Here is a 17,418-nt window from a genome sequence, read left to right on the forward strand (position 1 = left end):
CTGACTCACATAAAGAGACACACACACACTTGCATGCAGACATAGACTCACATGAAGAGACCACTGCCACATACAGAGACACACTAACCCATGCACAGACACTTTCACACTCACCCACATCCAGGCGCAGACGCACCCATTCTGACCTCCCCTCCAGTGAATCCAAATGGATCCCAGCAATTCAAGGTTGTAATCCGCTAAAACTTTTCACCTCTCTCCCCTTAAAACCTGCCCATCCGAACCAAAAGTTTGTGCAGCCGCCCTGAAAATGCCTTTTTTATGTGGCTCGGTGTCAAATTTAATTTGATAATCTTCCTGTGAAACGCCTTGGGGACAGTTTCTACCTTGGAGGTGTTATAGAAATGTGAGTTTCCTTGCAGAATAAGCGGGGGGTGGGAGGGAATGGGGAGGGGGGTGGGTAAGGGGAAGGTGGGGGTGAGGGGTTCCTTGTAATAACTAGACGGTGCCACTCGTGTCAATTTCCTGCAAGATCCACTTGTCAGTTACAAAGTCGCGGCTCCGGCCCCAAGTGCCCTCGGACTCACTCTCCCTCCCCTACTCCGCCCCCCCTCACCCCCCGGGGGGGCGAATATACTTTGCCCAGGTGGCTTGGGGGAACTAAAGTCTCTCTTACAGACCCAGCAAGATTTTGGGCGAGATTGCCCCATGCGACTAGGTTAGTGCGCAAACCCCGGCGCAAATGTTAAACCCGGCGCAAGGAAATGCAAACTTGCAAATCTGTTACCGAGAAGCCAGGAATCCACCACCCCCCACCACCCCCCACCACCCCCCAACCCCCTTCAAACCCCCTTCAAAGTTGGGGAGTCTCGGGGACACAGGGGGTCACATTTCGTCCTGTGTCTCATTCTCACCGCCACCAGATCTCGGTTTACATTTTCAGAGGGGATGGTAATATAGGGTCAGCCTTCAGCCTTCCGGAGGAATGAAATATGTTACATCTTTTATTTATTTATTTATTTATTTATTTATTTATTTAAAAATCCCTCTCGGTATTCAATCAGAACTCATTGCTTTGAGGCTGGGACTACAACATCGTGAAGCAGGGTCTACCCTGCCGCTGGGAATGTTAAAATTTCACCTGGGTTATCAGTGATACCTCTTCACCGCAAGGGTCTGAAGCCGGATCATTCAGCCGACTTCGCTAGTGTTAATTATTGCAGCGCCAGAGTTCAGTGTTGGGACATCATGCCGGATAAAGGGGAGCTGTTGTCTTTGTCAGAGCATCGAATTTTAAACTAACGCGATTGTTTTGACCGGTCCCGATATTGAAATGAGCTCTTAAGTCCTCTTAAGGCGAGGGTGTGTCGATTAATATCTGGTGTGTGTGTGGGGTATGTTTAAATGTGTGAACCGCCCTCTGGATAAATATTGCAAAGCGTTAAGGTTAATCGTGTGTGCGCCTATACCTGCAGGTCTGTGATTGTCCATTGTGTGTGTGGACGCCGGGGTACACGGGGAGGTGATGGGGGTTTTTCTTCTTTGCAAACTAAGCAGCCGCTTTAACTTTTTGTTGCAGACGTCGACACACTGTCTCAAGACACCGGTGGATCACTAAAGTGTCCAAATTGTAATGTTCACCGCCAGATTAAAAACAATAACTGCGCAGTCCGAATATAACATAAAACTCAAAAGATAATATGACGGAGATTAAATAAATGGGGATGCAGCACACAGTCTACACCTTATTAGATTAAGTTCTTTAGTTCTTGTTCTTTGTCGTGTATACATATATATATATATGTGTGTGTGTATACGTATATATGTGTGTCTATATGTATATATATGTGTGTATATGCGTGTACACATGTATATATATGTGTGTATATGCATATATACATTGTATAAATATGTGTGTATATACATTGTATATATATATGTATGTATATACATGTCTGTATGTATATACGTGTATGTATGTGTACATATATGTGCATATGTGTATATGTGTGTATATATGTGCATATGTGTAGATGTGTGTACATATATGCATATATAGTATATATGTGTGTATACATGTGTATATGTGTATGTATGTGTGCGTATATGTGTGTGTGTGTGCGTGTGAATGTGTGTGTGTGTAGTATGTGCGTATTTGAAGAAACAAGAAAGAAAGATTACATTCCTTTAGTGCCCTCCCCAACCCCATAACCTCCCAAAGTGCTGTGCAACCAATGCCTATGGATATTCACTGTAACATCTGACTCTGTGTGTGCACGTACAAAATGTCTGCGAGGCTTTTGAGTTATTCAATGTTAGCCATTATTCTACAAAAATCCTGATATGTCTTTTCATAATCTTCCTTCAATTAAAAAAATTGTATTGCAAAAAAACTGACACAATTGCCGTCAGTGGAGGTGTGTCTCACACAGATCCCTGATCAAATCACTCCACGGTGCTGCATTCATATGGTGCAGGTTCTTTGTAGAATGTTAAAGCACCTCTCTGTGACCGAGCAGCCCACTCACTCATTTACACTTTCATAACTGTTTCACGTCAACTTGCTGATACCTAACGACAGACCCAAAGCTTCAATCATTTTGAGTACAAGCATTTAACATGAATATAGCACTGCAGAATTCAACATCGCTGTGGTCGGAATATTTTCTCTAGAATTCATTCACACAAACACAGGCGTGAATATATCTTTCCCTTTTGAGATCAGGTTTTCTCTTTTCCCATACCCGCAGTAATTGTATCATAAATACATGGATTCATTCAAGGGGGACACCAAAGTAAGCTCCTAGTTATACTAGCATCAAGTTTTTATAGAATTCCAAAGACTCGTGACCCTCTGAGAGTAGAAATTCCTCCTCATCTCTGTCTTAAATGAGAAACCTCTTATTTTGAAACTAGTGCTCCTTAGTTCTGGATTCCCCAACGAGGGGAAATATCCTCTCAGCACCGACCCTGTCAAGCCCCTTCAGAATCTGGGGTTAAAAAGGGCAAGGAAACAGGAAATGAAGTGATAGAGATTGAGGGTCTGAAAGATTCAGCGTGAGAGGAAAAGAGATGAACAGAATGAAACACAAATGAACAGAGAGAAAGTGGAGAACAAGATAAAGATGGCAGAGGAGACATTGAGATACAGAAACATTGAAACAGAGAAAGATGGAGACAGAAACAGAGACAGAGAGAAAAATAGAGAGAAGGGAATACATGGCAGAGAAAAAACAGTGGCAGAGAGACAGACATTTTTAATAAGTCATGGGCTATGGGGCATCTTTGGCCAAGCCAGCATTTATTGCTCACTCCTTTGGAATTGAATAGCTTGCTCGACTATTTCAGAGGACAGTTAATCCACATTGCTGTGGGCCTGGAGTCACATGTAGGCCAGACTAGGTAAGGAGGGTGGATTTCCTTCTCCTTAGGGCATTGGTGAACCAGATGGGCCTGTCATGGCAATCCAGTAGTTTCAGGCTCACCATTACGGGGACTAGCATTTTATTCCATGTTTAGTTGATTAAATGAATGTAAATTTCCCAGATGTGGTGGAGGGATTTAAACTCCCAACTCCAAGATCATTAGCCCAAGCCTCTTTATTTGTCTCCTTATTTAAGGAAGGAAATACTTGCATTGAAACAGTTCAGAGAAGGAAGTCTTGGGATGAAGGGCTTGTCTTATGAGGAAAGGTTGAGCAGGTTTAGAGTTTAGAAGAATGAGAGATGATCTTATTGAAACATTTCAGATTCTGAGGGGCTTGACAGGGTAGATGCTGAGAGGATGTTTCCCCTCATGGGGGGAAACACAGAACTAGGGGGCACTCATTTCAAAATAAGGGGTTTCTCATTTAAGACAGAGGTGAGGAGGAATTTCTTCGCTCAGAGTCTTTGGACTTCTCTACACCAGAGAGCAGTGGAGGCTGGGGAATTGAATATGTTTAAGGTTGAGCCACACAGCTTTGATTGACAAGGGAGTCAAGGATTATGGGGGTAGGCCAGAAAGTGGAATTAAGGCCATAATCGGATCAGCCATGATCTGACTGAATGGCAGAGCAGGCTTGAGGGGCTGAATGGCCTACTCCTGTTCCTATTTCTTATGATCTTAAACTCATCCAGTAACATAGCCACTTTGCTGTCATACCTCTTGTCGATGGCCTGTCTATTTGTTGGGATTCTCCCAGTGAATACTGGGTTACTGGACGCACAGTCCAGTTACTGGGAATACATTCTGACAGAAATACATCTTTACAAAGGCGGATGGTTCCTGAAACATGATCTGGTGCCATTTAATGTCAATCTGTTCACTTTATGGCCAAACTTTAACCTTTGTTAATTTCAGGCAATTTGTTGAAATATTGAACCTGACCAGCCAGCAGCCCACATTGTGTCAATTCATTTTAATGAGTAACCGCTTGTTCGCTGAAACTCACTTTATTATTTTAGGTTAAAAGCCTAAGGGAATGAGAGAACTAATGACATGAGTTCATACCCGCACCCCACATCGACCCGTCGATCAATGCCATTTGGGGGTGGAGGTGAACTTTAACTTAACATGCCAAATGGGAAACCCATGGATTGGGTAGAGTGCTGCATTTCCCTAGTATTGCTCATTGGCTTCAATAGAGAGTGAAATCAGGAAATCAGGCAGGGTGTAAAATTTATATTGCACCCAATTCCCTCAGTTTCCCAACTGGTAGGATATGTTAAAATTGCTTTAAAAATGTTACAATTGAGTGGGGTGTAAAAATCAGGGAGCCGCCTCACCTCATGGGTTTTTCACCTAGCGTGCTGAGTTGAAATTGCTCCCCTCGCCTATGTAGCATCATAATAATTCTTCTATAACAACTCTGCAAATCATTCAAATATTCTACCCTTATCTATGGGGATATAGTGACACCAGGGAAAAGTCCATCAATCAGAGAACTGAATTAATATATATTATATAGATGGATAGGTACATGTGCAGCTAAAAATGGTGGAAATGCACAGCAGAATCTGAAAGATTTTGGGTTTCATCCTTCCCAGTTCTCGTGATGATAGATCCTATCTTTCCCTTTCAGATGCCAAAGATAGGCTGTCTGTTTCATTTTATACATACAGATGTAATGGTAGATGTAGCTAGACACATGGGTGTGGCAACACTACAAAAGAGATTGATCTCTTCAGGTTAACTTGAGCTTATCCAAAACTCTGCTACCCATAGCCTAACTCACAAAGAACTCCCATTCACCCTTTGCCCCTGTGGTCTCTGACCCACATTGGTTCCAGCTCCAGCACTGTCTCAGCTGGAAGTTCCCCTCCAAGCCACTCACCATCCTGACTTGGAAATATATCGCTGTTCCTTCACTGTCGCTGGGTCAAAATCCTGGAACTCCCTCCTTAACAGCACTGTGGGTGTACCTACACCACATGGACTGCAGCGGTTCAAGAAGGCAGCTCACCACCACCTTCTCAAGGGCAATTAGGGATGGGCAACAAATGCTGGCCCAGCTAGCGAAGCCCAGAAACAGAACAAAAAAAAATTCACACTTGTTTTCAAATCCTTCCATCGCCTCGCCCCTCCCTATCTCTGTAACCTCCTCCAGCCCTACAACCCTCTGTGAACTCTGTGTTCCTCCAATCTTGGCGTCTTGACCACCCCTTATTTTGATCACTCCAAAACTGGTGGCCATGTCTTCAGCTGTCAAGGCCTCAAGCTCTAGAATTGCCTTCTACGCCTCTCTGCCTCTCTTACATCTCTCCCTCTCTCTCTTCCTTCAAAACATACCTTTTCACCAATCCAAATATCCCCTTTTATGGTTCAGGGCCATATTTTATGCGATACCATTCCCGCAAAGTACCTTGGGATGTTTTACAAAATTAACAGTGTAATATAAGTTGAAGGTTTCACTCAAAACTCTGGCAAAGGGGGTGGGGAATACTCAGGTGCCCAGAGTTGGAGGAATGTGGAGCTCTTGGAGGGTGGTTGAGTTGGAGGAGCGATTACAGAAATAGAGAGGGTCAGGGCCATGGAGGACTTAGAAACTGAGGATGTAAATTTTACAGTGGAGGCTTTGGTAGGCAGGAAAGCAGCATTGGTATCACTGGGATGGTGAGTGGATGAGACTTGGCTTGAGTTAGAGTACCAACAGCAGAATTTTGTCTGAACTTTCTTTATGGGAGACCAGGCAGGAGAGCATTGCAATGGTCAGAGCAGGCAGTGAAAATTGGTATCCTTGGTGATGGGGATGGTATAAGGTCAGATGCTCTGCCTCAGATCACATGGGTTGTGAAGAGTCTGGGTTAGGCCCAGAGAGTGACCAGGAATGGGGTTCAAACCAGTGCTGAGGAAACAGAGTTTGCAACAAGGACCAAGGCCAATGTCTTCAGCCTTCCCAGTGTTTTAACCAGAGAAAATGGAAGCTCCACTCAGGCTTGAATATCAGACAAATAGTCCGACAACCCAGAAGTGAGGCTAAGAGCGGTGGCACTGAAGGAGAGGTAGATATGGTCAGAGCACATGTGAAACCTGACGTCCTGTCTGCAGATGATCTTCTAATTAACTTGTGCCCATCTAAAACTCTGCTACCCATATTTTAACTTGCAAAAAACTCCCATTCACCCTTCATCCCTGTGGTCTCTGACCTACATTGGTTCCTACATTGAGCACTGTTTCAATGTTAAAATTCTCACCCGTGTTTTCAAATCCCTCCATCACCTCACCTCTCCCTATCTCTGTAACCCTCTCCAATGGGAAAGTGGTGGGGTGGGGTCAGGTCTTGGGGGTCTCCAGGGTAGGAGGGTGGGGAGTGAAGCCACTGCAGCAGATTCTTTAGTTTTGACTGGTATCACGAGGCTATGCCTGTTTTTTTTTTGTTGAAAATATAGTTTTCAAACTTGCAACCACCTGGAAATTTTGCCACTTTAACTAATACAGAGCAAACTGCTTAAAACTGCAAGGCCAGGTTCCAAGGTGAAGGTGAGAAGCTGATGGAGGAGGATGGGCTGGTCAGCCATGTTAAACGCTGCAGAATGACTGAGAAGGATGATGGAGGACAGTGCATCACGGTCACGGTCACACAGAGTATGTGGCTTTGCTTCCAGCTTTGACCAGAGGTCCCAATGCTGGGAGATGAACTGTACATTCCAACATTTCTGGTTTTTGCCTGGCTTTAGGGGGAGGTGGTAGCATAGTGGTATTGTCAATGGACTGGTGTTCCAGAGACCCAGGGTAATGCTCTGGTGGGGGGGGCGGGTTTGAATCCCACCACAGCAGATGGTGAAATTTGAATCCAACAAAAACCTGGAGTTAAAAGTCTGACAATGACCATGAAACCATTGTTGTAAAAACCCATTTGGTTCACCAATGCCCTTTAGGGAAGGAAATCTGCCACCCTTACATGTGACTCCAGACCCACAGCAATGTGGTTGACTCTTAAATGCCCCCTGAACAAGGGCAGTTAGGGATGGGGAATAAATGCTGGCCTATCCAGCGATGCCCACATCCCATGAACAAATAAATAAAAATTGAAAAGGGAAAAAAAAAGTAACAGGACACTATGAGGAGGGTGGGACTAATTGAATAGACCTTTTGAAAAGGCGACACAGCCACGATGGTCTGAATGGCCTACTTCAGTTCCACATGGGGCCCTCTCCGATCCTAAGACACCTGCTAGGATTGGTTGGTGCTGATCATTTCTCTCGGTTGCAAACTGCAGGTTTGTTCTTCCACATACAGGCGTGACCAACTCGTTGTGAAACTTGCGCAAGATTGATAAGGAGGTCACTGGAAGATGAACACTGGACACCCCACAAAGTGCCTCCCAGAAGGAGAGCCAACCAAGGCAACTGTCCAAATGAGATTCTGGTGCTTGAACGAGTGTCAATGTGTCTCCCATATGTAACCAGAGCCTCAATGACATCAATGGAATAAAAAGGAGACTGAAAGTTAAACCATAAGAATTGTATCTTCGAGAATAAAACGAATGATGGCACAGAACGAGAAGCCACATTGTGTTAACAGCTATTGTGTGAAACATGCAGGATTTCTTACGCAGTAGAATCTGAGCACGTGTGTCCTCAAGACAGGGAAACTTGGGTTTCTCGGACCATTTCCCCGCTCCATCCCCCGTCCCTGCTCCACTCCCACCTACTTTTCTGCTTTGCCTTAAAGGAACCCCCCACTCCCCACCACACACACACACACACGCACACCCCACACACACACACACAATCACACACACCTTCCCCACACACAAAATATTACACACACACACACACACCTCCCCCACACACAAAATCATACACACACACACACACACACTTCCCCCCCACCCCACACACACACACACACACACCTCCCCCACACAAAATCATACACACACACAGAATCACACACACTTCCCCCCCCCCCCACAAAATCATACACACACACACACACTTCCCCCCAAGCACAAAATCATACACACACACTTCCCCACCCCCCCACACCCACAATTACACACACTTCCCCCCACACAAAATCGTACACACACACTTCCCCACCCCCACACCCACAATCACACACACTTGAACCCCCCTCTCACACAATCACACACACACACACGCACACAATTACACACACAATCACATATACAATCACACACACACGCACACAATTACACACACAATCACATATACAATCACACACACACACGCACACAATTACACACAATCACATATACAATCACACACACACACGCACACAATTACACACACAATCACATATACAATCACACACACACACACACGCACACAATTACACACGCAATCACATATACAATCACACACACACACACACGCACACAATTACACACGCAATCACATATACAATCACACACACACACACACGCACACAATTACACACAATCACATATACAATCACACACACACACACACGCACACAATTACACACGCAATCACATATACAATCACACACACACACGCACACAATTACACACACAATCACATATACAATCACACACACACACGCACACAATTACACACACAATCACATATACAATCACACACACACACACGCACACAATTACACACACAATCACATATACAATCACACACACACACACGCACACAATTACACACACAATCACATATACAATCACACACACACACGCACACAATTACACACACAATCACATATACAGTCACACACACACAGCACAAAATTACACGATTAGACACACACACACACACTCCAAGATGAAAGCAGATGCCCCTCGTCGGATGATTTTCCTAAACAAATGGCCCGCACAGTTCTGGATGAGAGATCACCGACTTGAGCGGCGTTTATTTGGACTGTGATGAGCAGAACTAGATAAACAATCACATTCTGGTTTCACTTCTGTACGATCAGAGGGGACCTTTTGAAATGCATAAAACTGCATTGAATTAACGTTTAAATATATCTGTGTGTGTGCAAATCTTCCCTTAACCGATACATCTTGTATCCTCGCCCTAACCCTGCTTTGAGATTTCTGTCCAGTTTCCCTACTCCGCGCCTGTGGAGTGAGTGGTTTAACTGAAATTATAAATTACCGATACTCAACGGAGGATTTTGAAAGCAAACAAAAAATGCTTTTTCTTGATTTATTTAAACAAGAAAAACTTGCTTAAATCTTAAAGTTAGTTTTTTTCCCCCCCCGAATCAAACTAGTTAAATAAAGCTTGGCATGCACGTCAAGTTAAATCGCACATGCTGTAAATGTCTTGCCTGCTCTTTGTGTTATTTTACATGACTAACTGTGTAAAGGGTGTGGAAATCTCTGGGGAGGTTGCCCAGGCCGCTAGTGTGGTTTAGCGAGGGCCACTATTGCCTAGAATAGATTTGTCGACTGGTTTAATTGTTTAAAGTTTAAGTTTATTTGAGTATTTAAGAAATTTAAGTCAAGTTTATTTGTTTACTTTCAAAAACAAACTCCCCTTTAAGGAGCTACAGGTAGCCCGAATCCACGCTATTCGCGCAAACTTTTCCTTCATTCGCTATGAATTTCCAAAAAAAATCAGCGTGTGTTTTACATTCCAGTTACTCTCATTGGCCTGGCCAAAAAAACGTTAACAGGCCAAAGGCTAAACCCCAATCTATCCCTTGTCGAAAACATCACAAAGAGTTGCATTTATTTTGTAACTTCTACCCATAGGATTTCATACGAAGCAAATCCTTGCAACTTCCCGTGTCTCCCGAGGGAGGGGAATCAAGAAATATCACCCGGTTTAGCATGACTGAAAATGCGGAGAGTTTCAGAAAGGCAACATTGTTCCTTGAATTACAAACCGGACAATCGTTTCCCCAAATCGGCCACGGGCGAAAACTTAAAGCACCTTTCGTGCATCATCTCAGTTCATAGCACCCTCGTCTTTGAATCAGAGGGTTGTGGGTTCATGTCCCACTCCCGGAAAACCAAGAACTGTGATTGTACTCGAAAGAGTTGCAATCTGTGACTGTTGATAACTCGAAAGAGTTTCAAAGGCGTTCATTACCTCAAACATAATCATGGAAATCTGAATCAGAAAAATGATCCAGTATCACCCACCCCCCACCCACCAAAAAAAAAGCCCCACTCAAAATCCATGTCTGAGTGACTGACCCCCGGCTTGCGGTCAGTGCAGTGCCTTCCTAATCGCCCTCGGCGGAAAGGGAAACAGTCAGGGGTTCAGGTGAGGGGGAAATCAGGGAGGGGGTGCTTCATGCATCTCAGGCCACAGCCAAAGGTGAGAAAAGGGGACTTCAGATGGCGGGTTACTGTGTTATTATTTTTTTGCAAAACTCTGCCGAGGCAATAATTAAGTGTTTACAATTACAGTTCGTTCTATAAAAATACATACAATCTCATCAAATTTAAAAAAAAACACATATTTTGGACACGTATCAATTTAATGTTGATACATTAAACTTTATGTAGAAAAGCGGGTGCAAAGATATGAAAATACCCGGGACATAAATGGAAATAATTTATACAGGACAGTGCCTCTTTAGAAACCTTTAGTCACGTTACATCTTGAACAATAATTAAACACACGTCTCTCTCTTTGTCGTTACAATTACAATATTTACATAGATTCATGTACAGAAGGACTTGTGATTGTATTGATGTAAGATGTTCAAACCATTTATCTCTGGGCTCCCGACTGGCCAGAAGTATTTGAATGAAGATTGCAGGACTCGCTCTCGCCTTCGCTGTTTCCTGAAGCGCTTTCTGGAAAACATATCACAAGATATCACAAGAACAGCCCGGGATTAAAGTACGGGTTGCACGGGCTGAGATTCTACAGGCGGGGGTTTCTAATCAAAATCGAGCGAGGTTAACCAACTATTCTCCCAACCTTCCATTGAAAACAACGGGGTAGGTCGATTTCACCCCCACCACCCCATCTCTCCCACCACAACATTGCCGCCCGTTCTCGGCCGAGATTTTAACCGTTCATGTGCGCCCAGGCCATCGGGCCGGTCCCAGTAGTAGTTAATACAGCAATGATTAATCATTTCTCATTGAGAACCCAGGCAATGAGTGACATAAGAGACATACCGAAAACCCGCCCGCCGGACCCTTACAGGAGGTATTTGGGTCAACAGTCCCTTTTGTTCGTCCAATTTGTCACCTATGCAGCAGTAACATAGCAGGATTTGCAGAGAGAGAGAGAAAGATATTTAAATATAAGGGTTGAGGTTTGGTTTGAACTATGCAGCAGTAACATAGCAGGATTTGCAGAGAGAGAGAGAGAGAAAGATATTTAAATATAAGGTTTGAGGTTTGGTTTGACCTATGCAGCAGTAACATAGCAGGATTTGCAGAGAGAAAGATATTTAAATATAAGTGGGGGGGCCAATTCGGCATGATTACAATCTGGGAATGATAGGTTTGGGGGGAGAGGGAGGAGGGTGAAAGGAAACAATTATTTTCTGATGAAAGTCAATTATTTTCAACTGTCATCCTGAGTTTATAAGCGAGGGCCGCAGGTTATGTACTTCAATACATAACCTGGACATGACTAAACTCTTGGCTTGTTCTCGCTTCCTGCTCTAATTGTCTCTCTGGTCCCGAATTTAACTTTGGAAAATCTAAGGATCCAAGAGATTCCCTATAGCCTGACCCGCGGTGCCAAAAAAAAACCCACGGGCGTGTTTTAGTGCTTAAAAGTGAGAGCCAACGGATAGTCTTAAAAGGTTCAAGCGGCCAGTGGGTCGAATTAAAAGTTGGTGGGGGAGGGGGTGCGAATGAACGGAAATAGTTTGTCGCCGGTATTTTGCTCTTATCGTTTCTCGCCGTCTGGACCTTTCGCAGAGTCTCAGCAGATCCCACACATCGGGACCCTGCACCTGGACACAGCGCTCACCTGTGCCTTTAATGTAATACTTAAAACAAGTGGCCAAAAATCCATGTGTCCAGGTACCGTTGCGCGGATAGGGGAGAGTGCAGTCAATTAGCCCAGTAATGCGGATTTAAAGATCAATTTCCAGTTCAAGTGGAATTAACAATTGGCTTTGACAAATTGGTGACTCTAAGCATTACACTGTGTTGACCAGACAAAACACCAGGAATGATATTGGTTCCCCAAAGCACTGGGGGCTGAAATAAATCCAATTCCCTACTGGGTCCGTGGGGCAGTGGGGATGTTAAACTATATATATTTTTTAGGGATCCCGTTCTATGGTTCCACTGTACTGGGTGTCAATTTCACTTTTTTGTTACATGAATTTTTTTTTAAACCAATGATTCGTCCAATTTTCCCAGTTATTTCGTTGGGGAGGGGAGGGGGGTAAAAAAAAATATCTTAAACCATTTAATCCATGAGGGATTTGACATTATGTAAGGGTTGTCTGCAGTGAACTGTCTTCCGAAGCACTACGAATAAAGCGCGATTCACCACCTCCCCAAAGCCCCACGCGAAAGTAAAGGAACTGCAGAGCGATTCACGGCCAGTTTCGATAGGTGAGGGATTCCTATGACAGAAACGGTCATTGACAAGAGCAGGATTTTGAAACCGTCTTAAAAAAAATAAAAATAAAAGTGCATCTTTATCGATTTTTAAGCCCCAGTTGCCCGAATTACAGGAAAATCTCGGGAGAGCAGCCTCCCCCCACCCCACACACACAGAGAGAGAGAGAAAGAACCCAAACGGGTCACGAATTTATAGCAACGAGTTAGTGGAGAGCAAGCAGCCAAAATGAGCAAATAGCTCAGAGATTTCCATCTTCAACTAGGGCTCTGTAAAATATCAGGGGGAACTTTAGCCTGCTTTCTTTTCTGGCCTTTTTTTTGTTACTTTATCATCTAATTTGGATCCTGATCTAATTTGATCTAAGAGTGACCCATTTCCCCCAAGCTTGGGTTTTAGTCCTTGCTACAACACACGCCCACCTGACTGTCCAAGCACTTACTCAGTAATGACGGGTGCGGAGTTGGATGATTTTGCACGCCAAGTCGGCCCCTGGTTCCAAGTGGTCATAATTGGTGTCTAACAAGTTCTGGGAGGGGGACAGGAGGGCCGAGATCACGGGCAGCACCGGCGGCGGCTGCCCCGCCCTGGGGTAGACCGGGGGCGAACCGGCGCTGATGATGTTGTCTATGGAGAAGGCGGTGAGCGACGAAGACGTCTCCAACTTGACCGGACCCGGACCCGACGGTTCGGGGCTCAGCGGAGGTGGGAACGGTTTTCGGTTCGAGTCACCCCCTTGGAAAAGGGCGGAGAGGGAAGGGAACAGGCTGGCCGGAGCTGGGATGGGGCAGTGGTGATGGAAGGTCAGTGCAGAGTGCCCACTGCTTGGAAACTGGAGGCCGTAGCCATAAGGTCCGAGGGCGAACCCTGGGACGAGGTTCCCGTGCTCCCTCAATATCCCAATCTGCTGCTGGCGTTTGAACCTCTTCCTCCTCCTAAGGAAGCTCCCATTGTCGAACATGTCGGCGGAGTTGGGGTCCAGGGTCCAGTAATTTCCCTTGCCAGGGTTGCCAGGCTCCCTGGGCACCTTGACGAAGCAGTCGTTGAGGGACAGGTTGTGTCTAATGGAGTTCTGCCAGGCTGGGAACTTCTCCCTGTAGTAAGGGAACCTGTTGCTGATGAACTCGCAGATCTCACTCAGCGTCAGCCTCTTCTTGGGGCTCTGCAGGATGGCCATGGTGATGAGGGCGATGTACGAGTAAGGGGGTTTCACCAGGGGGTTCTTGGCCGAAGCCTTCACCTCCTTAACATCCGGAGCCTCGGAGGAGAGGCTCCTCTCCGGGCAGTCCTCTCCCGAGAGCTTGCCCTCCTGGTGCGTGGAGTCCCTCCCGTCGCCAACGACATCAATGTCCGCCTCTTCCAAACCAAGCGACCTCTCTGTCATTTCTGATCCCAAAGTCATTGCAGACGGAGCGGCCAATAGACTCGTGTGGGTATCCCCGGCCGGTCGCTACATGAAACAAAAAAAGTCAGCTCCAAGCAGAGGGGAGAAAACCTCTTAAAAAGGACAGACACACACATAGAGAGGGCGAGAGACTCGCACACAGGCACAGGAGACTTGTGAAGGCTCTCTTCAGCAAAGGGAGGGGGGGGGTATATTTAAAAAAAATAACAAGACGCCACAATCCAGGGCGGTTAATCTGTTTGTTTTCTTTGCCCGTCTTGTTTTCTTCCCCCCCCCCCCACCCCCCCAACCCACCCACCCCCCCCTCCTGTTGTTGTTGTCGATTCCCTGTACAGCAATCCGGAGAGCTGGGAAAACACAGTCCTCTCCCACTTTAAATGCACAATTCTTCTCCCATAGTCCATGACGTCAGCGAGGAATGTAGTGAATCCCGGAGCCTTGGACCCAGTGACTGAGCAGAATGACAACTCTCTCTCTCTCCCCCCCACCCCCCCCAAACTGATCACCAACAACTTTGGATCCCTTTCCTCTCCGCCTCTCCCCGCAGGCATCACCCTGACATTCGCAAAGGGCCCGACCAGAAACAATATCGCCGGATAAACTTTTTCCAACCTTCTGTTTTTTCCCTTTCCAGTTTAAGCCCATCAGGGTTCATTATTCCCAACTCGACAAATGTCTCAATTTTACACCAATCCAGCTCCTATTTCACTCATACTGAACTTAAACAATATTATTCGTGATTCGTCTAAATGTGATTGAGATATAGTTAACATAGTCATGCTTCATTTAAATTTAATTGTCTACATTTGCGCATAATTTCTATTCGAAGATTTGTCTGAAACCAGCACGATTTGAAGGCGTTATTTTTTTTTTCCAACTTATAACTTTTGAGAGTCTTTTTCGCTTCCTGTCTATCCTACACCAGGAGCAACAGTGACATAGCTAACTTATACTTAAGAGGAAATGAGAACTAATCGTCTCAAATTCGTTAAAAAAAAATAAGTTAATGAACTTCTAAAATTCACAAAACCCTCCGTGTTTAATATTCTGAAGTTGCTTTTGTCAGTAACTCGTATTTTAAAATACCTCACGGGTAAAATTGTTAGCACTGTCGTGAATAATCGGAGTATTAACATAAGTAAATATATTTAACGTTTTCCACATTTGTCCCGATTGGAGAAATGCGACTGGGAGCATGGATAATTCACTCACTACAATGTTCAGTTGCAATGAAAATATGCCTTGAGAAGTTTGAAAAGGATTCTTCGTGCGTCCCTTAACTAGGGTTAACTGTCTTCTCTCTCGTTCACAACTTTCTTCTACATGCACAAGCAGACACAGTAATATACACACACATGGGTGAGATCCGCTTTTATCCTTGTGGGGGGGAATTTAGCATAGCGATGTACGGGACTAGGCAATTGGGAATGTGGGTTGAGAACGAGCCTACACATTGTGAGAATGTTACAGTAAAGAGTATTGGCCCGCGCCTGCATTCGGGTTACAGATGTTTGCCGTTCACTTCTGTCTGCACTCTGTCACTACAGATAAACGCACGGACGCCTGAAAGACTGGAACAGGGTAGCTTTAAGGATCCCTCCGGGCTGGAAGCAGTCGGGCGAATTCAGACGGATTCAATTGCAATGTGACCACCTGCCCATTCTACCCATGTCGGGGTGGTCACATAAAGAGAGGCGCCATCCACTTAAAGGGAGGGTTAAACCTGCTACACATACACACAATAGGTGGGTCAGCACCTGACAGCGAACGGTTCCAACTCTGATCTTTGCGCCTTGTTACTTCAGTTTGGAAAGTGACCTTCTGAAATGTCTTTCATGACTGGTTCAGTGAAAACCATAACCATTTTTTTTTTGTTTAAATAAAACTGCGGTTAAACAACAGAGATTCAATTTTCTCCAAATATATCATGCTTGGCCACAGTAGAATTTCTAATCCCACCCTTAAACATTTATTCCCTTTATTCGTTAACCTGAACGGAGACGAATTTACCTGCAGTCCTTTCCAAACACGTTGTAACATTTTCAACACTCCCCTGGTTTCATTTTCACGATACGATTCACCTATTGTTAGTTGTGATTCTATTCCTGTTTTAACTTAGACGCTGCTAATTAACGACTGCAGTTCATCATGATTACCAGCTGCCAAAATGCATTTCCAAACTAGATGTTATAGTTTGCAGCGTTAATGTATCACCCAGTCAAGCCAACCAGGACAAGTAAACACAATTGAAAATTGCAAGTTATCAACATTTTCGATGCAGATTTTAGTGGAGACTTGATACAGAAAGTGAGTGGGAATTCTGTACAGTAGCAACTGCACTCAACTAATTTCAGGAAAACCCCCCCAGTCAGCTCACGAAGAAATTATAATTATAATCTCAATGTTTTTAAAATCCCTCCCGCTTTACTGTTTATTTTATATGGAATTATACAGAATGCACAGCACAGAAACAGGCCATTCAACCCATCTGGTCCATGCTGATGTTTATGCTTCAACCAAGCCTCCCCCACCCTTTCCTCTTTATTCAACGCCACCCAACATAGCCTTCTATTCCTTTCTCCGCCGTATGTTGATCTTAGTTTTTCCTTAAATGCGTCTATGCTATGTGCCTCAACTTTCCACATTCTCACCACTCTTCTGGGTAAAGAATTTGCTTCTTAATTCCCGATTGGGTTTTATTGAGGACTATCATATTTATAGCCCATGATCTCCCCTAGAAGTGGGAACATCTCTATGTCCAGCCCATCAAATCTTTTCATAACCTTAAAGACTTCGATCAGGTCACCGCCTCCGCCTTCACCGCTTTATCCTACTCTACCTCTTTTTTTAAGCCGTCCCTGTTTTGTCAATTCCACCTGTCTCTCACCTATTCTCTCCCTCCTAAACATATACCACCATAAGATAATGAATTGAATGCCAACGGTGTATTATTAGTGCGGCAAGTAATGTGGCAACAGTAATGTAAATCCAACACTTACACAACAGTTTACTGCCTGGGTAAGACGTATTTCCACCTGAGATCTCAAAGGCAGTGAGATAAAGGCTTTTAGTGCATTAAAA

At 44.7% G+C, this 17,418-nt stretch overlaps 1 protein-coding gene across 1 annotated transcript; it reads right to left on the reverse strand.

Moving 5' to 3' along the window:
• Positions 1–10,729: 10,729 nt before the first annotated feature.
• Positions 10,730–14,462, reverse strand: LOC144669015 (forkhead box protein D2-like). Its single transcript, XM_078531569.1, has 2 exons — positions 13,375–14,462; positions 10,730–11,191 (listed from the first exon to the last, which is right to left on the reverse strand). Exon 1 carries the CDS (start codon positions 14,332–14,334, stop codon positions 13,375–13,377), a length of 960 nt encoding a protein of 319 aa, XP_078387695.1. The 5' UTR covers positions 14,335–14,462; the 3' UTR covers positions 10,730–11,191.
• Positions 14,463–17,418: the final 2,956 nt, after the last annotated feature.

This window comes from Cetorhinus maximus, chromosome 28 (genome assembly GCF_964194155.1).
Source record: "Cetorhinus maximus chromosome 28, sCetMax3.hap1.1, whole genome shotgun sequence".
Taxonomy (NCBI): Eukaryota; Metazoa; Chordata; class Chondrichthyes; order Lamniformes; family Cetorhinidae; genus Cetorhinus; species Cetorhinus maximus.